Here is a 23,620-nt window from a genome sequence, read left to right as displayed (position 1 = left end):
TAGAGTGGAATACATTTTTAATTCCTAAAAGCCCTTCTTGAATGCGCCCCCTTGTGGAGGATATAACCACATATGACTATTTAGTACATATGTAATGCATAATTACATTTCTGCCAGGCTTATTAGCTCATCTCCGCTGTGTCATGAGAGCAGCCTGTTGTTTTGTTTTGATAGCCTATGGTGTTTGCAGCCTCTTTTTAAACTGAATTATGTCAAATATGCTTGGTTTTATTGCCTGACCTCAGGCAGATATTGAACACAGCAGAAGCTGTTAATGCATTCCTTTTATTTCAGCCTTGAGCTGGATCATCTATAACCGTTATTTTTTTTTATGGATGTGCCTTCTACTGTTCAGAAAGAAAAGAATAGAACAAAAAAAAACAAACAAAAAAAAAACCATCTTGCTCCTGGAGCTCAGGGTTAAGCCAAAACAGCAACAAGAAAGAGTTTGGTTCATGTTAGAAGCAGATGCAACAGATGCACTACACAGTAAGAATGAGTTTTGGATATTTCTTTTCATTGAAGGAAAATCTATAAATCACATATGTACTCCGACGGTGAGATGAAACGGCTATCTTTGCTCAGTTCATCCTCCAGCAATAAGGATGTTGATTATTAAACAAATTCTCATATGGATTATGGAATACATTTGGAAATCGAGTGTCCTCAAATGTTTGTCCTTAAGACATTTCAGGATGTGCCCCCTTGTGGTACCTCTGACCATGCCGCTGCTTACTATGTACATAATGCATAACCATATTTTTATCAAGGCTAATAACATTTCTCAAATGAAGAATGAATAAATTAAGTTCAGGTTTATAAACACTATTAACCTTCTTTACGAATAAAGTAAAACTGACTGAATATTATGACATAATATCTAACTCAGCAGCAGGAGCTGGTATATTTGTGTTATTTTAGCATTAAATTTGTTTTATCTTTGATTTTTGGACATTTTTTATACTGTTGCCTAATCTGGAGGATGTTCAATACGTCACTGCAGCTAACATGCTACACTTTGTAAACGAATCTCGGACAGCGTGTGCTATTAGTAATTAACATAATTTTAATAAGTGATGCTTGTTTATATTATTTCCCAACTATATCAGCTGTTTTAGGCCAGCAACAAGTCCTACCTAAACATTTTGATTACAATTAACCTGAAGTTGATTGGTGTAGTCAGCTGTTCTCTTGGCTCGTGTGTCGTGTCCAGCGTATCTTCGATAACCGCCAGAGTTAATTTTAAAGCGTATGTTTATATGGGATGTGCTATGAATTATAATATCAACCTAGTATTAAGTTTGATGTCTGTGTTGGAGCAAGAATTAAAGCTTGAATCCAGTGTTAGCTTGCTTTGTACAAAGCTAATGCTAATGACATGCTTGCTAGCAAGCTAGGCTTCTTATACCTGACGTACTTGCTGCTTACTGCTAGCATGTCTTTGCTGTGGTTGTCAAAGAAACAGGATATTATATTATAAAAAGCGTATTACTATTTCAGCTATGTTTTAGGTCCTCATCTAAACCTAATTCTTATTTATTTATCTTTTTTATGCCATATACGAGAGACTTGTTGGGCTAAGTTCTGCTAGTTTGTTTGAAGTTACATAATTTAACCGAGTACATTTTGAAATTAGTTTTTCATTTAACTAAAATCATTTATTTGTCATTTAGCTATTAGACTTGGAGAATGTAAACTCAAAATGATGGATAAACTCCAAACTGACCTTTTGGTTTAATTGATCAAATTCTAACAGTTTTTTTTTTTTCATTACTGTACAGGAAGAACCACATAAACAGTTAAACTGTGACTCTGTATTAATTCAAGGTTCCAATTACAGCCTATTAAAATATTATTGCTATTTGTTTACCTGAGTAATCACGGGTAAACGTGTCACTTTAAATCCTGTGGCTTGTCTTTTTTTTTTTCCTCCAACGATGGCAGCTACCTGGGTGATCACATCCTTCCGGGCCAGGGTGCGGACATTTCCAGTCTCCAGATATGTCACCGTGGTTGCAGAATAATGTGCCGGAAGCCTTTTAGGAAAAGTATCTTTTAATAATGCATAAGATGTTCCTGTGTCGCACAGAGAGGCATGCTTGGTGGCCAGGAGTGCCGGAGAGGGGAGGAGGTGGATCCTGCCTCGTCGTTTCATTGGGCGCCCCCATTTCCCCGTGCGAGTGCTGCTGAATGTGCAGCGGTCGGAGTAACTGGGAGGGGCCCCCAGGGAGCGTTCAGCTCGACTCAGGGCAGCCGAGTCACAGTCACCCTGTCAGAAGTGCTGCCCTCGCAGACGCAGGGAGCACACGGGGCGGTGGTGGAAGGAGCGCGGAACAGGGAGTGACAGAGGGTTGTGGCGGATGCAGCTGGTGGTGGCGAAGTTGAGCCGGCTCGACTTCAGCAGGCAAGGACTCGCGTGACTCCAGAGGCCTGACTTGTCTAAGGGGAGGCTGATGCACACAGACGACTCCTTGGGGATCGCTGGGCTATAGCTTCCTTCCCCCCCCCCCAAGAAGATGATGGAATTAGAGCTCTAAAATATTGAAATTCAAAGTGAGAAACTAGTAGATGAGGCTCAACGTTCCACCATCTTCTAAAGGTGATGAGAAAACTCCGGATTCTGGTGGTCTGTTTTACAGCCCAATGGTTGCAAAGAAGTGTGGAAAAGTTCCTGTCACGATTCTGGGGTGTTTGGGTTTCATCTCCCCTTCCCTCTGTTGTTGTGTCAACCCCTGTTCTGCCCTTTTGTATTCCCCATTCTCTTAAACAGGTAGTATTATGGAAAATTGACTTTTTTGGGCTTTGCATCACATTATGTTATTCCTTCATCAAAAACATACATATTGCTGCCTTGATTCTTTCCATGTATGTTTGAGAAATCCTTTAAATCTCCCGTAGCAACCATTCAGCTGTGCAGAACATTCAGGTGGATCTAGCACCGCCTTCGAGGACGAAGCTCCTCCTCAGGGCTGCAGTTTCCAAACTTCCGCCTCACAGAGCACTCCTCCCCATGACTCCCCCACTCGACTCCTTCAGACTAGCCAGCAGCAATTAGTAAACACCTGGTGGAACAACCCATCAGCTGAGCTCATTATAGAAGCTACTTCTCAGTGAAATGCTGATAAAATCACTGTTAAAGGGTTAATAGAGGAGCCAGGTTGTGAAAGAGCAGGAGTTCTTAAAGCGACAGAGATCTAATTTCAAGGCATTAAATTATGAAGTAAAATTTCCTGAAGTTGTATTTGATATATAATACCATTTTCATAACAGCAGAAGGCCACTTCAATGTGTTATAAAATGGCATTATGTGTCCTGAAAACACATAGTGTTGCCTCTTTAAACACTAAAGAGGAAACCTCTATTAAACCAGAGGCATTACAGACAGATGCCTCTGGTTTGATAGAGGGAGTCCATCTGTCTGTAATGTTGCATTATGGGTCCTCCTCAACATTGGCAAGTCATGACATTAAATATTTTCCACCTCTGACAAATATTGGAAAAACTGTATCTGCTGTATCTTTATTTTTACCTTTATCTACAGGTAACAATAAATGTCGCAATATACACATGATCAATATTAATTGAAAATACGTCTGAAAGAATTTTCAAAAATTTCACTGAACTCTGATCCAGAACCACACTGCATTATGGGGGATGTAGGCAGAGAAAAGACTTTACCCGCTCGACTTTTGGCTAGCTAAGCAAAGTTAGTGACATCAACCAACTCACTCCATCTTTGGTTACCTAGCAACAATCTGTTGAGTATCTCGTGCAGCAGCAGTTTGAGGTTTTTACCTCACAACTGCTTAAAAGTAAAAAACAAAGGCATGGAGTGAAAACTGTGGGTAAGAGGAGAGATCATGTCACCAGTTATTCAGTATTTTAGTCAGTAAAAACAAAAACAAAAAAAACAACAATATAATTATTGATCAAAACACTGATTGTAATACATTTTTCAGCCAAGTTGCTCAGCCCTACCATCCATTCATCCATCCAGTTTCTTGGGGTTTTTTTGCATTTAAAGCTCAGTAACTGTGAAATTGCCTTCTATTTTGTATATTAATGCTTTGAAAATTGGCCAAAAAGTACCCCGTCTTGGATTTTGACTCAGGGGAAAAAAAAAAACAAAACACGTAGGAACCCCACAGGACAGACTCGCTGTTTTGATATCTCTTAATTTAGCCCGTCCTTCCCTGACACGGCGCCTTCGCCAGCCGCCGGCTCTCCCACCCACCGTTTGCTAAACCTGTCGCCGTCATTTACAGATTACAGATCTCACTGATTTGAAGGCGGCATCGCTTTCTGAAGTGGAGGGTGTGGGGGGACGGGGGGGGGATGCTAAACGGCGAGCCGTCTCAGAGACAAACCCCAGGGAAGCATTACAGGCCTCCTGTGCATCGCTCCGCGTCGCCGGCCTGTGTGTTTATTCACATGGACGGCCAGCGGCCCCATTGGCAGACTTGTTAAAAGGCGAGATTAGGGATTCAGGAAATGCAGGCAGAGGAATCTGGTGAGTAAAGCAAAGGGAGCTGGCCGGGCGGCTTCTATCTTTATCTAGCTTTCATCTGTCTCTAACTGTCTGCCCTCCTGTCTCCCCCTCCGGCCCCCCTCCCCTCTCCTTGCTCTTGTTGCTCTTTTAGTGAGACTCTGGTGGGGAATATGAAACAGGTGGACTCAAAGAAGATGAAAGTGGGAAGAGACAGGACAGAAACAAGTTCAGAGATTGCCCTTGAAAGCGCATAAAAATGTGTGAAATTAAAAACGAAAGGTGCAAAAAAAAAAGAAAGAAAAAGAAATAGCCGTGATACCGGCGGCAACCGTGTAATTAATCCACCTTTCCCTGACTTAATCGGACTCTTTTTTTTTTTTTTAGTTATACCTGGCAGCTTAGGGATTTATCGGGAAGTAATGCGGCAGGTGGGAGGTGGGTGCCGCTCCCCCCCTGGGTCCTCCAAAGATGTGATGGAGATTATCATTTCACAGTTCACTGGGTTTCATTTGTTGAGTTTTTTTTTAATGGAAGAAACAGAAATACCCTCTTATTCAGAGAACTTTAAAAAATGGTGCAACAACCAACAGCAGGAGATGACGAGGAATAGAATGAAGCGATTGTTGTAGGTAAACACTAGAACCTAGATTGGCAATGAAGTGGTTAGTGGGAAAAAAAGAGGCGCGTTAGCGCTTTAAAGGATGAAAAAAAACGGAGGAACCGCAAAGGTGGGAAATACAGGATGCGTCCTCTTGTTATTTTCTTTGACTCCCGTTGGAAAGAGCAACTCTTCTCATGATTCAGGAAACCGCTCGGTCACGCTCGAGCGGCCTCGGGGATGAAATGAAAGGAGACGCCGGGGGTAGCTCGGCCCCAGGGGCAGGCGGAGCGGACCGAGGCAGAGTCTGGCTGTTTGGGTTAACGGTGACCTCACTGGCCCGACAACACCCCCCGGCCCAGCTCCACCTGGGCCTCTGAAACATTCATGGGTTTAAATATAAAAAGTTGCAGCTTGCAACGCTGGCAGCCGGCTACCTCTCTGGTCCCCAGTCGTTTTCAGACAGCATGTGTGTGTGTGTGTGTGTGTGTGTGTGTGTGTGTGTGTGTGTGTGTGTGTGTGTGTGTGTGTGTGTGTGTGTGTGTGTGTGTACCTTTTGGTTTAGAAGCGTGGTGTGCATGCACAAAACAAGTTTTCTTCTACTAATTGTGAAGTTGCACCCATCAGGATTTTGCAGGTGATGTTGGAGGTCTGAACAGGGCTTCCCAGTTTTGTCTGATTCAGATGTTTTGTTGTTATTCTAGGTGCTGTAGTGCATAAAAAACATCAGTGTGGTTTTAATTTGTACATAGAATTAAGGAATCAGAATCTTCCTTCATCCACACAACAGAGGGAATACCCTACCACCACAAAAAACAATCAAATCAATAGTGCAATCAAATAACTGTTGCCTTCAGTTGTCATTAAAATTATGTATATTTAAAAAATAACCTAAAAGAAATCTAACTTCACATCGGAGACGTATTTGACGCCTTGAAATTGGCCTCCGTCTCTTTAAGAAGCTTCTTCTCTTTCCGATACTCACCCTTCATTACATCATCTTTTTCTCAAGTCTGCATAAATCAAATACATTTTTGATTTTACACCATCCCTCCTTTTAAGCTTTTAAAAAGTGAACTTTACCTAGACAGTAAAGTTGTGATGGCACAGTGGAATGAAATCAGCCTCATGCCAACGCACGTTGGTCATGTTTGTTCCCTACAAAGCAACTCGAACAAGCTGACTGCAGTGGAAGCCTCCATATTCGCAGTTTCTTCTTTGGAACGTAACGCCAAAAAATTGGCGGAATGCTAATATTTGCCTATTTGCAAATTTTTCTAAAATATTCTAAATAAAATACAGCTTGGGCAGCTGGGATACCTCCATGCTAGGTTGGTAACTGAACAGCCAGTTCAGTGTTCGCTTTTCTTGGCACTGATTGGCTGTGCTCTCATAAGTGGAAATCAGGAAGATTGTCCTTGTTAGTTATTGCGATAGTGCCAAGACGGTTTCCACTGTGCGTATTTATGTACATTAAGGTATATTTGGTGTTTGAACTATTGAAATAGACAGTTAAAAGTGTTTTAGGGAGAAAAGGTTTAGCTTATGGGTGGATGTGGAGCCTATGCCCCACCAATCTCGTGTGTCCGATGTAAATGCGCTTGGTCATGCAGCTGTTTTACACTTCTTTGGCTTCCACCAAAAAAATCAGTGTCTGAAACGAAGAAGGTCCCTTTGCACATAGAAACTGCACTAAGGGGGAAAAAGGGATTTCTGATGGAAAGAAGAGTGCACACTGCCAAACGATGCACATGCCTTTCACTTTTACAGGTACAATTTACTGGTAAAGAACATCATCGGTGCCATATTTTAACATAAGGAAGTGTGAGGGTGCAACTACATGCAGTTGGTGGCAATTAGGAAAAATCTATTCAACGAGTACCAAGAATACGACTAGTACAGCACCATAGTGATTGGCTTTACACCAAAGAGGAACTGAGTCAAGTGGATTTCTCTAGAAAAGAGGAAGCAACAGACCCACAGGTGGTCAGAAGGCATGGTGAGGTAGGAGAGGTGGCCGGGTGGACACTAGCATAAACTTGGCACTGAACACGTATTTTGGGATGCTGTATTCTCTGAATTTTAACTACTTTTCAGAAGCGTTCTCGTCAGTTCTCGCGGACTGATTTGACTAACAAAAGCTTCAACATGTTTTGAGAGAAACTTCGACTCGTTAGCCTCTCCCTTTTATTGCCCTCACTCCACGTTCCTCCTCTTACTATTGGAATAAAGAATATCTTTCCTGTTTCTTCACCTCATAGATCTCAGTTCACATCTGGATGGCTTCAGGTCTTGCAGGTGAACTTTAGTAGTTTTGAGGGATTTGTTTCGAAATGCTCAACTTTACCGTTGTCATTGCAGGAAATTCTGGTGTTTCATCAACAATAGACATTTTCCTCTCATTTCAGACAATCCTTTTCCCATTAAAATTATTATTTTTTTTAATAAAACCAAAATGCTGCCTAATATCACAGTGAAGACATTTTGTCCAAATCTGCTTTTTTTTCTAAATTTGTGTCAGAAAACACACTTTAACACATTTTGTCAAACAAATGTTGCTTTAAAAAAACTACTGAAAAATCTTTTTAAGAAAAATTAGATATACATAAAATACCTGTATTATTTTAGTAAAATTGCAATTTATACGTAATATTTCTGAACGTTTTGCATTTTACAGTGTTCACTATCCATTCAGACAAAAGGAGAAACCTTCTTTCTACAGATTTCTATAAATCTTTTTAAATGTTAGCTTCCCCCTCCATACTTCAAGATAAAAAGTCCAAATTAATATGTATTCATGACCGAGGAGAGATGAAATACTGCGCCCCGTAGGCATAGTTTTTCACCATAAGTGACAAGAAACATGGGTTTTTCAAGCTTTTAACGGCACATTTTTTCCCTGCCATATATGTTTTCGTGCTCGGAAGGATTCCCGTCTCCCTCCATCCTCGCCTCCTCTGATGTCCGCAGACCTTGATCGATGGTCCGAGGAAGAGGCCCGGCATAAGATAAACCCCTTTCTTCTCACTTAAAATGCACATCCACACTTCATCCATCTGCTCTCCCTATTTTTTATTTTTTTTCTTCTTTTCCTCACCTCGCCTCCCCCGGGGCAACGGAGGGTTATGAGCAGGGGAGTAATGAGGGGAAGGGGGCCGCTGTGGCCAGAATGGTGCAGTGGTTACAACCCGGCTTTTTGTGATTGCGCTGCTTGTTATCGAAGTCTTCGCCAGCGCTTGTTGTCTCATTACCCACGACTTGAACCGCTTTTTCATATCGAGACGTCGCAATGCGAGGTGTGTGGCACACGCACACGTACACCTACACACACACACACACCTGATCCAGTCGTCTCTTTAGTCTCCTCCTTACCACAGTAATATTATGTATCTTAATGGGAACAGGGAGCTCTGAGCCAAGAGTTCCTCTGGATAATTGGCTGCTTCCTCACCTGCTGACATCTCCCCCATTGACATTCTTACATTTTACATTTAAGGTGCTTCATTTCTTCTCCCCACCTTAACCTCTTTTTTTTTTCTTCTTTCTCCTCCCTCTGTCCCTCTGACTTACACTTACATTTTTTTTAATTTTTTACTTTTTGGACTGATTCTACATTGTCATCTGCTAAATTTAATCCCGGCTCTCGGTGAACGCTCATTGTGATTCATGTGATGGACTTTTCTTGTGAGCGAGAATAAATGCGATGAATTTCATTTGAGCAGGACTTATGCAATAAGAGGCAATTGGAGGATATTCGAAGGAACTTTTTTTTTTTTTTATCAACGAGAATGCATTGCTGCATTATCACTTATTAAGATCCTGTTTACGTTTTTCGGTCTTTACTTCTGCTAACTACAGCAAATTATACTAATTCATATATCAAAACGTTCTGCTTCTTCTGGAGATTTCTGCTGTATCTTTTGCTAAATTTTGCTATCGTACTTGTTGAAATATTTGTGCTTTTGTGCCAATTTCAGCCCCATTGGAATAAATTGAGATTCTACAAAGTTCTGCTAAAACCACAGCTTACTGCTTCTGCCTACTTCAACATAGAAACTCCATTATAACAAACCAAAGGAAAGAGCAAAAGAAGAAAAAAAAGAAGTGTCCTCTGGTCTATTTCCTTTTCTGGGTTGGAAGAATGAAAGTTAAAAAGTTGTTGCTAACGTAGTTTTTCTGGATTCTAAGTTCGTTTAACAGCTTTTAAAGTTCAATATGTGTCCAATATTTTAAAATCTGTTATTTTCTTCACTAACAACCAGAAATAAGCACAAGAGAGTCAATCTGATCAGACACCAGCCATTTATTTATTTACTGATTATTACAAACAGCAGCTTTACTTATTGAGAAATAAGATTTTATCACAGCTTAAAACGAATCAACTGAAAATCGAAATAAAAAGATTCACTTGAACTTTGTGATTTTATGATGCTGGGAACATTTAGCCACAATACAGACACCTGGCAGTCCAGGGTTTTTGTTAATTGTGACATCTATCCACTGCAGGCACAGGCATCCATGAAAGCACTTGGTGCAGTGAGTGCATACTCTGGATCTCCAGCGAAAACATAAACTCCACACAGCCTGTTCTTGAACACAAATCCTCCACCAGAGTCGCCCTGTCACAAACACAAAACTTTTAGTTGTTATGCTGCTGTGATTATCCAGTAAAATAGAAACAATATCTAAATTTTGTGCGGAAAATTGCTTAAAGACTGACGTACGCGAGACACGTCCTTCTTAGGGCTTCTCACATTGTGCCACTTCTGGTAACGGTACCTAAGGTCCTCATCTTTTGCCCGTATCTTCTCCAACTTTTCATGTTCAGAAATCTTACACTCTGCACACTGAAGATCATCTGGGCGATTTTCAGCTGCAGAGGAAAAACAGCATAAACATGCAAGGCCTGTTGAAGTGTTGACACATTTTGCTCAGGATATGACCTCGTTATCTGTGGTTACGAAACTGCAGCATTGTTACTTGTGTAAAATGTATTTTTTTATATTTGTATCAAAACTGTCACTATGTCTTCATGGTTAATATGAGACAGATAATCTATGAAAAGCTTGATCTCTTTCACCTCCTCCTTTTTTTTCTAGCTATCTGCAGAAATGCACCACTCCCGGTCAAAAACAACCAATCAGAGCCAAGAGGAGGGTCTTAGTGCTGTCAATCAATGCTCATGCACACCCTGCTCACTTTACTGTAATGTGGGCTTATTAAAATGTTCAGGCTAATCTCACAGTTTTCTCAGAACTTCCTATTTCAGCTTCAAGCAGTTTTTCTCAGAGAGTTTTTGATGATCAAAACTTCAACTAGCTTGCTAAGTTCAGCTTCAGCAGAGAGTCTAAAAACTGATTTGAATCTGAATCATCTTCAGGTAATAAGAAAAACAATGAGAAACATGAACATTCATCTCCCTTCTTTTGTTAAAAAAGCCAACTTGTGTTGGTCCATAACCTGCAAACTGAACCTTGGTCCCGCTGAAACACAAGAAAAACAAAACTAAAAAATAAGTCTAAAACATTTGGCCGACTAAAAGTATAAACCATGGCAGAGCTATCAGTGTCTGAAATTCTTGTCTTTAAGATTTATGAAAATATTTAATAAGCTCAACTTGATCAAACCCGAGACTGATTCACCTTCACTGAAGCATCTTCAGCAAACAGCTTTTTGGTGAAGGCAATTAGATCCCAATATTCTAGCAGACTTTGTTCTTGGTTACAGTTATGTGCTTGTGGCAGACCCAAGAACCAAATGTACCAGAACAGTGTGAAAAACACTTTGTGTTTCAGAATTTCTTTAGATACAATTGTTTCAACTTGCTACTTTAAAGTAATTTAACATTCTATTTTAAACATAACCTGTCTAAGTTAATCATTTGGACAAGTTGGTTCAACTTTGCTTGCTACACTTGTAGGAAATTTTCTGCCAAAACAGATACCAACTTCAGCGGTTGGCTGCTTCTGTAATGATTGACATTGGGCAGATCAATGAGCCACACGAGAAGACTCTGTCAGAACCTTAGAATCAGAACCCAATAACAGGAAATAGACTAGAAACTCTGTTTCATATAAAATTGAATCAACTCTACCCTATTTGCTTAAAGCGACATTATTTGTGCCATGTATTCACACAGTGTGTTGTCAACGAAGTCAACAGTTTAACAGGTTGTTTGGCCACTAGCCGATCAAACTGCTTGGAGGTTCTACACCTTTTTCTCCAGGTTTTTCTCTTCGGGCTGCTATTATTCACTCTGAGTCAGGTCCATGTTTCACAACAGGAAAGCCTCGCATAATTCCAGCCACGGCCTTGGCTATCTGGCTCTCTGCAGCTCGCTGCTGACACATCAGGGCGGCAGATAACTTCATTTAAAAGGTCAGTTTCAATACGAAACATAAGACGACCAATTAATGAAGCTATTCCAAAAGGAAGGGAATTGTTAACGTTGTGTTTAAGATGGCATTTAAAAGAAGCAAAGGCTGACGGAGGGGAAAAATCAAGGGCATGACCACCGTGCGCCAGTGGCCTTGCTTGGTTGGGAGTTATAAATGGATGTGTTGCCGCGTATGAAATAAATCACAGTGTGTGATATACTACAGTGGTCCTTCTTATGGCCACATCCACCATTTACACCGCTTTAACAATGGAATGCAGTCACAGCCTGCTAAAATAAGACTTTCGGGACAAAGATGTTAAGAGCAACTTCAACTTGTTTTGATGCCTTTAAAGGAAAAAAAAAACTGTAAATTTTTTTCTTGTAAAAGCGTTAATGCCCCTTGAACTTTTGCCATGCTTCTGTATTACCTAAAATTTCAGTTTATTTTCATTAGGTTTTTAGTAGGGATGCACGATATTATCGGCAAGAAGGTATTGGTATCGGCAGATGTTAGCTGTAAAATTTAATATCGGCCATCAGCCATTCTGTCAAACTAAAAGGTGTTTGTTATACGACAGTGATGTGCACTGTTTGAGTGTTGTCAATGCCTTCGAGAGCAAATGTCATGAATACATTTGACATTAAAATAGTGCAGGTTAAGAGTGTTGCATCATTTTCAGCCTCCTTTTTAGCATTTGCATTTGGTAGCAGGCTAAATTCACAAAGATAATACAGTATTTTAATTCCACAGTAGAGAAAGCCGTGTGGTTTCAGTAAGTAGGTACAGGGGAAAAAATATCAGTATTGGTATCGGTAATATCGGCCAAATGAGTTTTAGCATATCAGATCTTGACTAAAAATCCCTGGTTTTTAGTGATGGACAAACACAAAGTCTTCAGAATTAAAGAAAGTTGGATAACATGAGTTACAACAGCATTTTGGTTGATAAAGTATTTTTCTAATTTAAACTGCATAACGACACATAACCATGTGTCGTTATGCTTCAAATTTGATTAACATATAAAAATGACAAATTCTTATTTATATTTAACACAACACTTAAAAATCAAGTGATTGTTTTTTTTTTGTTTTTTGTTTTTTTGTTTTTTTACAAGGTTTGGACGTTGAAAGAAGCGACCTGTTGGCCTGCTGTCAAACTTTAATGACTGACGCCGTATCAGCCACAGAGTGGTTTCTGCGTCTTCATATTCATGTGTCAGCAGCACCAGCAGCAGGAGAACGCGTGCGAACGCAAACATGACATGCTTTCATATCCGTGCAGCTGCACGCTCAAATACGTCTCGGTGCGGCTTGTCAGCTTTAAATCCGGGCCTCATGCCTTGTTAGGACTTGTTTTCATTTTTAATAATAATATTTTAATAGTTGAGTTGCTGACCTTTTAAATGCTTCATGAGTGGAAATGAATAAATAATTAACAGAAGTCATCTCCAATTATTTCTCTGGCTGTGTGGAATAAGAATGAATCTGACTGCAGTAACCTGCAGTTCATAAATTGTGCCTTCATTCGCCACGATGGAAATGTGGATAGCAACGTATTCCAGGTAAAAGTGTCTTGTACTTTCAGTGAACAGAAGATTCCCAAGATCCAGACAGCTGGTGAAGGCCTAGGTTTAATTCAGTCCAGCTCTATATATATATATATATATATATATATATATATATATATATATATATATATATATATGTATGTATATAAGCGTTCTATATAGTTAAATTAAAATCATGTCAACCTAATTTTTTGTTATATTATGGGATATTATTGAGAAAAAGCGATGTGTATATGACTATGGTTTAAAAACTTGGGCTTCTTGTCTGTTGTTTCATACAATAATGCAAGTATAAGAACTTATATTAGTCTGGTCAATAGTTTGGCTGACGCTGGGTAATAACTGCTTGAATACAACCTATATGAAGTTTTGCTTACCTAATCAATAGACAAAATGCATGCAAGTTATTTTTAGGCCTGACACAATAACTAATTTTGTTAGATGATAAATTGTCCCAGAAATTGTTTTTTTTTTTAGGTCATTTTCAAGTAATACAATGATTATGGCATAATAATGCAAGAACACATTCTCAAAGATTAATACCCTTTAAATTCTACTGGACATTCCTCTGATTTTTCAAAGGATTTTACACAGGAAGAATGGAATAATGGGAAATGCTTATAGTTTCGAAGGGGTACATTTTTAAAGCCTTGTACCTTATAACCTGCTCCTAGAACTGGTTGCTCTGATGAAATCCTACAACTACAGCTGCCGTGAATGATGCTCATATCAACCCAAACCAGGATAAGTATCGAAACCTTTTGGTTGGACCAATGCCTCTCTATGAATACCTGTGTCTGATTTGGCCGTACAGGCAGATCCAGACCTGTTGTCTCTGTTCCGGATGTAAATTACACGTACAAGCCGAGGAGCAGTTTTGTTGTATTAAACACTGAAAAAGTTGAAAGATTTATCCAAACCTGCTCCTCAGCACAATTCTGTCTCGAGGGGCTGAGGATGTTTCCCTCCACCTGGCTCGGTTGTCTCTCTGACATGCACCATTAACTGGGAGGTTTTATGCGGAAAAGCTTGGAAAGCAGTGGAAAGCAGTCTGGTTGTGAAAGCATGTCAGCGAGTCGTGTAGAAGTCAGACTGGCTCAGTTCTCCCAGACAATCTGAATACTTCTGCAAATTGGGTGTATATTATTCCAATGGCTTAAGTAGAGTCAAACAATAACTTCACTGCTTTCTGTTGTTTTGCTCGCACCGCTTTTGTCCTTTATGTTAAAGAGAACGCGAGCAGCACTGCTTCTTTCTTTGTGCTGAAGTGAGAAGAATCTCGGGGGTGCGGAGGCTGGAGAAAGCTGTAACGTTGTAGGTTTCGATGCCGCAGATTGCGATGAAGGTTTGGTGTGAAAGCAGCGGGATCCGGTTTACCCTGATGGCCTCAATTACCGCTTCCTCCTGTGTTTTGATGGACAACAAACACCGATGTGGTACTTCTGTCTCGCACCCATCCGACTTTCTTTTCACACGCACACCTCTGCTCCCCATGCTGTGGCCCGTGCTAATGTTGTCTGACTGTCAAAATCCAGTCCCATAAGGGAGGTTTCCTCACATTCCCTCTTCTTCTGTTTCTCCGCAGCGCCAGATCATCGCACGGCGACGCGGACTATGACTGACAGCCAGGGGAGCTGAGGAGACCTGCCACTCATTTTGCTATCAGCGTGTCAGAGGGGCTTGTCTAGACCCCTTCTTCCTCCTCGGTCTTCTCTTCTTATCTTCTGTAACCCTCAAAGTCCTGGGCCTCTCTGGAAACTGGGAAAAACCCTTCTAAATCAAGCATTGCTCCCCCCGCCCAAAAGGGCGTTTGACATGCCTCCTCACTCCGTTTAAGTCATCAGAAAAAGACGACTGCAACCCGCCACCCCCCTCTGGTTGGTACATCTTCAGAAGGAGGCGCCGCTCCGTCGGAAGGAGCTGAGAGAGGAGCAGTCATGAGGTTCCAGTTTGCACTGACCCTCCAGGCGATATGGACTGGCATGTGCCACGCTGCCATGCAGCACTACCCTGCAGCGTGGGGCCACTACGATGTCTGCAAGTCCCAGGTGTACTCGGACGAAGGTTTAACCTGGGACTACATGGCCTGCCAACCCGAGGCAGCAGACATGACCCAGTTCCTGAAGGTCACTCTGGATCCCCCCAACATCACCTGCGGAGACCCTCCGGAGACGTACTGCGCCCTGGTGAGTACGTTACGAAAACTGAAAACTGAAAAGTCCTCTGTCAAGAAATCAGAGGGGGGAGGGAAGGCAGCTTTCTCATCAGTTTATAAGTGTTGTGTGTCTACTTGGCATGTTCTGACCCCACAGCCATGACAAACACTCTCAAAAGCCTGTGTGACTCAGATATGTAGCTGTGGCTGAAGGAATTGAGGCTGGTGCCCATTGACGTAATGTTCTGCTGTTTGGAGAGCTGTGTCTCAGTATGCACAGCAAACACAATCTGATGTTGTGGCGATACCGCTGAAAACACTGGAAAATGTGACTTTATCAGCTGAAGAAACAAGCACATGCTTCAGTCGCCTTACTCACACATCACACACCGTTTCCTCTCTGTTCTGCGAGTTTGAATTAGCGCTTCCTCCCTGGCAACACTAAGGACAAGTAAATCATGAATGACATCCTTGTCTGTTGGTCCATGTGGCTACTTATGATTGGTTCAGGTTGGGGGGGGGGGCGAAGTGTTGAAGCACATTTGCCCTAATTGGGCGCAGGGTGACTCAGTTTGTAGGGCGCCCAGTGGTGTAGGCGCTGTCGTCCTTAACGCCGTTATCCTGTTTGATTCTTGGTTTTGGGCCAGTTGCTGCATATTTTCCTCCTTCCCTCTGTTCATTTGCTAACAATAAAGGCCACAAGAGCCTAAAAAGTCTTGGGCAGTCATGGGTTAAAGCTAAGAATGCCACAATCAGGACTTTTCATACCGATCCACGTCATTTAACGACAGGCATTGGACGACATCGAGTTCCAGTTGGACGTTTAATTAAACTCCGATCAGAAATCAATGCCTTGTAAATTCCTGAAAACTCAGGTTCAATGTATTCACCTACATTTCATGACCTAAATTAGTTTTCTAATTCTGCTCCACCTAATATTCTGGAGCCTTCATCTGTTGGTCTGTAGCAGATACATCGTCCTTTTTATACGTCATTTCAACACAGGGTTAACTAACATTTCTTAACCACCTTGGAAATGTTTTCCCACGGAGCCGTTTGCGTCCGGCGAGGCTAATGCTAGCACGTTCGCTCCCATGTTTTGCTATGGTATTTAGGCTCTCTCAACATATTTCGGAAGAGTTCTAGTTGTCGGTGGGTGGATAAAACAGGTGCTGTATTAACTTGGCATGTTGCTTTGAACTCAACAGCGCTCCAGCTCTTGCTAACGCAGAGCGCTATAAAGGCAGGTTACTTAAACGACTTAGGTGCAGCAGCCAAGATGGCGTCTCTTTCACTGTGACCATAATAGTAAAAGCTGAAAAATACTTAGCTTGAATAAGAACAACTTTGAAAAAAAATATTCACTTGGCCTACATTACAGTTTTGCAAGCCACACAAAATAGTGCTGGGATTTAAAACAAAAATTACTCATTAGCTAATGCTACGGGTGTAGCAGACATAAAATCGCTGACAATAAACCAAAAACAGGAAATGAGTTAAGTTGGGGATTCAAACAAGTTCATAAAAACATTCCTTGGTCGGGAGCCTGGTAATGACACTTTGGTTTGGGACATCCACAGTTAAAATAGTGGAAAATATCCACTCACTGTTTTTGATGGCCAAGATAAACTCTGAGTAAAGTTAAACTCTGCACTGATTCTTGTTGACTGCTTATGCGTTGAAACGCTCAAGTTAGCTAATTTCTTAAGAATCCCAAAACAAGCAAAGGAAAATCATATTAGGTCAAGTATTTAATTAGCTAACTGCTCGCTGGCTTCTTCTGGGCACTTTTCCCCTTGAAATTCACAGCTGGTCGCTTCAGATTAATCCGAAATGATGAATCCATTTCGGGCCGCAGCGTGTTACCAAGTCATCAAAGATTCCATCAGAACAAACGCGCTCCTCAACGGCTTTCGAGAGCCCTTTCAGATAAATCGGGAGATGTTTCAGGAACAAGTAGTAACTTGAGGCGTATAAATAGACCGTCGCCATCAGCACAAATTCAGCTGAGAGGGAAAGATAGAGGAACAAAGAGGGATTAACAAAACACAGATGACAAAAAAAATGAAAAAACAGCAAAAGGATGATCAGAGAGGCAAGAAGGAGTGCACATGAGGGAGACGGCGGCTCGGAGGACTCTGTGCAAAGCAGAAGATGACTGAAGAACTAATATCTCCTGCGCAGGGGAGGAGGGATGCAGGCTCTAAAATGTGAATAATTCAACGTGTTTTGTAGCTAATGTGTTTTATTCATAGGACACATTATTCAGCACGACATCTCAGAGGCACTACTCAAAAAATGCTGACTCCTGTGACTCCAAGGTTGGTTGAAGACGTTGGGGGGGAGGGTTCAGTGCATCATCACACTCCGTGTGTGACCGCCTGCCCAGCAGTTGACTGACAAGAAGAGCCAGAAGCGTTTCGAAGGAGTCGCTACGGCTCTCGGAAAAGTCTGAAATATCGTGATTTGATTTCGGTGTTCTGTTTTCTGTTTCCTCAGGAAATAGGAATCAGATGGTTGCTGATGTTTATCCAGGATTGTGATCATGTGATTGCTGCAAAGCCAATGTGATGCCAGGGTTTCTTTATGTTGATCATGTGAAAAAATGAGGTTTTTTTTTTTTTACAGAGTTCTGTTGTGATCAGTCCATTGATTTAATTTAACGTCCCTCTGGAAAAATAAATGCCAAAAAAAGAAAAAAAAATTATCACTTTCTGATTTAATAGTAAAGATTCCTTCCTTATTTACTTCCCCATTTATTTATTTTTATTTCATATTTCAAAGCTTGGTCAACATTTCAACACTTCACTTTGGAAAACAACAAATCTTACCAAATATTTTTGGTCTAATATCTTAATACGCTTGTGACAAGACAAAACTTACTTACAGTTAACTTTTTTTTGCAAGATATATAACTTTGTTTTAAGTCAGTAATTCCTTAATATTGATTAAGAGAAAGTTCTTGTTCTATTGGCAGATTATTAAACTAATAATGCATTTTTCCCATGTTATTAGTGATATATCCTGCTAGAGGAACAACACAAGCACCTACATCTTGCTGAAAAGTTACTTGTAAGTTAGTTTTTTGATTTTTTTTTTTCAAGTGTGATAAGGTCTTACCTCAAAAATATTCGGTAAGATTTTATGATTTTGCAGTGAAAGCATATTTTTGAAGTTACTGCACTCATCAGTAAGTTGACTCTGTAAAAGTCTCGCATTTTTAAAATGACAAATGTAAAGGAACTCTGGTTTCACTATTTTTGCTCTGCAGCAACGAAACGATCCAAAACCTGGATGAACACCAGCAGCCATCGGATTCCTATTTCTGGAGAAACACAGCCAAAACTAGGTTTACGATTATTACTGCCAGTCTCCCAACAGGCTGATGACGGCCTATTGAATTAGCGGCAGTTTGTGCTGCGCCGCTGCACTGGCGGTCAATGCGATAGGAGGGCCTCGATTAACCAGGCGGCGGCCGGGTCCCGTGAAGCCATTTCCTCTCTCCGCTGTACTCTGCGGATCACAAATCACACGAGCATCAGTGAAATATGACCCCCCTCCCCCACCCTCTCAAAAGTCTCCCCGCACCACCTCGCCGCCTAGCCTCGGAGTCCAATCCTCTGCGATTGCTTTATTTTTACCTCGGCCGGAGAAGAGCGGCTCCAGATCAACACGGAAACAATTATCATTGATGTTTCAGCCACTGCCGATCAGCCGCTGCAGTGTCAATAACGCTCATATCATGAGTCGGATCGTTGTGCATTCGGGTAATTATTGTATGCTGGCGTTATCGGGGAAAATCATCTCTCCGGCGATTGATTTAAAATAAAAAAATGTTTCTGCGCTCACAGAGGACGTTGCTGCCTGGCTTCTACTTCCTGGAGAGCTGAAGGTAACGGACACCGAGGCCCGACAGGAGGGAGGGAGAAGCTGGAGGGCGTGGCGCTCAAGTGAGCTCAGGTTGCGGCCTCGATCCCAGGATCACAGATAAAGGAAGACAGCGTCACACACGCTGCACACACACACACACACACACAAACTGCTTGCTCCAGTGAAGACGTTTTATTCTCCTTCTAGCCTGCTGACCTTTTCAATAACAATAAGCTGGCATTCTCTGAACTCTGGCACATGAATCTGCCATGATATGAGATTTCACCGTCGCCTCCAGTTAGACTCACACTGACTTTTAAATATCTGGACAGCTTTCGCAGCCGCAACCACCTCCATGGCTGACATTGAGGGCGGGACGCGAGAAGGCGGCTTTAACGTGGATGACGCTCGTGAATTGTTAATGGAATGTTTTCAAAAAGTGAGCTGTTGGGTTTGGGGAAATTTACAACGAGGTATTAGGGCCAAGCGAAGACAAAACTGAGAAAATGATGAGAATAAAGCCATATATTAGCAGAGTAAAGCAGGTTTTAGAAATAAGAACAAACTTAGTCTGTTAATACATCAGCATCAGATTGTTATCCATCTTGTGTCCTGCTACTCATAATAATCTGATGTTGTTTACTACGACTTTAATCTGGTAATATTATAGCATTATTCTTGCATTGGAGCTACTTTGTTCTGGTAATTTTACAATTTTATACTGGTAATATAAAATCAGAATATTACCAGTTCTCATATTTTATTCTGGTGTTATTATGACTTTATTCTCAAGTTAATATGCTTGTAATATTAGTGCTTCATACTCGTATAAGTCGGATGTTATTCTCGTACGAGTTTATGCTCGTAATTCTACGACTTTATTCTCTTATTATTTTTTTCCTCAGCTCTAATAATCTGTTGTAAAAATTTGCCAAAAAATAAATAAATAAATAAAAAGAAGATTAAAGCTAAAGACTTCTACAATAAAACACTGTTATTGGCTTGTGTTACTGTGGATGTCTTCGGTCTTGGCAGAGAAAGTCCAGTCTGTGTCTATATTGGTGGCGAATCTGATAAATCCTTGAAAGTCCACCGTGTTCCCCAGCCAGTTAGCAGGTAATGTGAAAAGAAAAAAAAAAAGAAAAAAGATTGTTGGAAGTTGGTGGATAATGTGTGCCTTTTTCCAGTTTTAACATCAATCAGAAATCGACAAACACACGGTTTTGATTCAGTTTTTATTCTCCGTCTTGTGAATAAAAACTCGTAAAATTAACGTAGGCTTTCCAAACAATCAGCTTTTCTCTACTTAAAGCTTTTTGCCCTCCTGCCATTAAACGTGAAATTATTCTTTGTTTCTGTTAATAATGAGTGTGAAACTGTGTGAGTGTTTTTTTTTTAACATCTTCTTCATGCTGCTTTAATTCATGCAGACTGGTGGTGCTTTTAAGGCGAGCTTAATAAAAAGCATTAGCAGGGCTCAGCAGAAGTGTGAAATGGTTGTTTTTCTCCTGCTCTGTTCCAGTATCATCTCCTTTTCTTAAATGTAAAATGAACCATTTCGGCTTAGTGTCATACGTGGTAAACTTTATTCAGACTTTTTTGTGCTTCAGAAAGGGGTTATCTTAAAAAAATTAAGTAAAAAAAAAATCACAAAATACTTTAGCTATGAGTAAATTCAGCTATTCTTTTTTTATTGGGGCATTTGACAGACGGTGTGGAAATATATCTGCTTTGGGACTCTAAGATGCTTTTTTTTTTTTTAAAGAAGGAAAGATGCAAAATACATAGTTATTACACAAATACCCAATTATTTTTTTATCCCATCTAAAGTGGAGAAAAGCTCAATTGTTCTATCCTCCCATTTGATAAAATTTGAACATCATGTACCATCAACTTTTTTAGCTGCACCAATCAGAAATGTTGTGGCTTAAATTCAGTCTTCAGCTTTTGTATAACCTTCAACTTGCTAACACCAGCACGACATAGAAACAGGTTCAACACAACAAAACACAAAAGCAACTTTGCTACACCACCTTCCTGTTATCTATTCAAAACCCGGCTCTCTCTCACCTGCTGGATTAACCAGACGTGTCTTTTTAACGTGTTTTTTTGTTTTGCTTTGGTTCTTACACAAACAACTTCTACACCGAAGGTTGTTGCGGTTACCGCAACCTCGTAGCACTTGGCTCGATGGGTTTACCGATCAAAAATCATCAATCCGACTCAACTCTTTTGTCATTTTTATTTAATATTGCTTCCCAGTGAATACAGCCACTCATTTCACATTATTTTTAGATGTACACCAATCTTGCTGATGCATATGCTCTTAAATAACATTAGATATGTGCATGTAGGTTATCTTTTACCAGTTCCTATGTTCCAGCTTTTGTAATGACAAGCTATGGCAACATTCATATGCCGCCTTCATGAACCTCCTAATCTTTCTAAGAGGTACCGTCCAGGAGCGGCTCTTCAGGCTGCTGGCACTTCCTAATATTTACATTGTGTCATAAAAGTCTGACCTTTCCCTAAGTGGATCCCAATTGGAGGATTTCGTCCCTCCTCTGTCCCAATCTCACTCAACGCGTCGCCACTCAACATCATCCACGCCGGCGTTTCATTGAGAAGCCAATGTGCCATCAGCAGGAATGACACGTCTCATTTCTTGCAGCAACACTCAGCCGACGTGAGGTCTGAAGGTTAGAGCAAAAAGAAAATAAGACGAGGCCTGTTTTGTTTCACAGCTCCGTCGTCTCGTCCGTGACTTTCTGTCAAACCCGTTCATGTTGCCGTTTTGGAAAAATCCGAAGCCTTAGCTTTACTTTTCTAACCTAAGGGGTTTGCTGCGTAAAAACGACACACGATTTCTAGAGCAATTGTTGCGAGTAAACACGGCAGAGAAAAACTATTAATTAGCAGAGCTGTTGGACATCAGAGGACAAAATTCTGAAAGCGTGAGCATTTCGTGGCTTTCATCTCAGCCGGATCCAACAAAATCAAAGGTCTGTCGAGGCTCGTGACTGAGGCAAAGGACACAAAACAAAACAAATTAAAATGAGACAAATCAGAGTCATTCTCAACTCTTTTTTTTCCCTCCTCCATCTTTGTTTGACTAATGATAGCTAGCTGGAGTCCCGAACAAAGGTGCAGTTGTTGTTTCTGCATAATTTACCAAGATGCAACGTTTGGGACTTGACTGGATTTTTTTCCCTCACAGTATTTTTCATCTAATGCTCAAGGGAATGCCGTTTCCTTTGTGCAATTTAATTAGCCTAATCAACTCTCAGCAGCAACAAGCTAACGCTAAGGTTGCCCACACTCTTGATTCTGCTTGGTTTGATGGAGAGCCTCACTCTGTTTCACTGGTCCAATACAATAAAACAGAGTTCAAAAAATTTGAACTTTAATGAAAAGTTCACATAGTCCAGCGAGCAAAACATGTAAAAAAAAAAAAAATCAGTTTTTATTTCTAATATTGATGGTAAAAATAATAAAAAAAAATAAAAATCTGTCACTCTTTGTTTAATTAATCTAAAACATTAACTTTTCCATGATGTTTTTCATTTCAATGAGCCGTACCTATATTTACTGCAGAGCATGTGTGCTTAAAAGCCAAAGTTAGACACCTTTTAAAACAAACCAGCCCTGAATTACCATGGCAACATGGTTGGAAAACTTGTTAGTTTTTCTTTTTTTATAGGATGTGGAATACGGAGGATGGAATACGCTGTAAAACAGTCAAACATGCATCAGGAAAACGAAGAAGAAATCTCTATTGTGCGAAATCCACAGCATTCCTCAGCCTTCACCGCCTGCTCTGTGTTCTCCTTAATCTTCCGTGCTGAGGATCTCTAATGGCCGCCGGCGCACAGCAGCAAGCGCTACACCACACATCAAAATTTAGTGTCATAGCTGACAGCATTGCTACTGGTTTATATGCGCTATAAGCTATGATGGTGCGGCTGTCTTGGGTTAAAAATTGAGGGCCAGCACTCATCCTGCTTGCAAGAAGGAAGAAAGGGGGGGAAAAAGAATAGAACAAAACACGAGAGGACGGAAGTTGTCTCCTGAAGCAGCGCTCTTTCCACTGTTACTGACAATTTGCTATTTATTTATTCACTCTTCCACAGATTGTTTGTGTCTTTTGGCGTTCTTGACACCGCTCTGCCATGAAAGTTCAGTGCAGCTAAATGTTGACCAGAAAAGTTTGCTGAGGAACCAGAGCGTGGTTCTTTGAGAAACCCATTGTTGAGCAGCTCAGCCGATACTAAGATCAGAGAACAGCGATTTTATTGTTTTGTTGGAACTGTTTGCGCGAGGATTAGGACAAAACGATGAGGTCGTAAACCACATCCTGCAATCCCAGCTGCATTCTCTGAAAGCTTACTTGATGACATCAGTTGCACAGTATATGTGGCATTTCTCAGTAGTCATGTTTCTGTCCAAAGATAAAAGGAAACTGTTCTCGCCACTGTGTCAGATGTGCTCAAAAAAAAAAAAAAAAAAAAAAAAAACCCGGGGGCCCTGGGGGATTTTTTACAATCTTTAACAAAAAGGGTGT

At 40.9% G+C, this 23,620-nt stretch overlaps 1 protein-coding gene across 2 annotated transcripts in view; it reads left to right on the top strand.

The window, feature by feature from the left end:
* Positions 1-23,620, top strand: part of LOC106959947 (netrin-G1-like) — an 81,554-nt gene that overhangs the window by 5,574 nt on the left and 52,360 nt on the right. For both annotated transcript variants that reach the window (XM_015052822.1, XM_015052821.1), the window contains exon 2: positions 14,620-15,220. In XM_015052822.1, coding sequence (XP_014908308.1) covers positions 14,972-15,220 — 249 coding nt within the window. In that variant the 5' untranslated portion in view covers positions 14,620-14,971. The remainder of the gene's footprint in view (positions 1-14,619; positions 15,221-23,620) is intronic.

The sequence above is a fragment of the Poecilia latipinna genome, unplaced genomic scaffold, assembly GCF_001443285.1.
Source record: "Poecilia latipinna isolate Pla-1442-1.1 unplaced genomic scaffold, P_latipinna-1.0 Scaffold1136, whole genome shotgun sequence".
Classification (NCBI taxonomy): Eukaryota; Metazoa; Chordata; class Actinopteri; order Cyprinodontiformes; family Poeciliidae; genus Poecilia; species Poecilia latipinna.
Note: the sequence above shows the minus strand (reverse complement) of the source record. Positions and strands in the feature narration are given on the sequence as shown.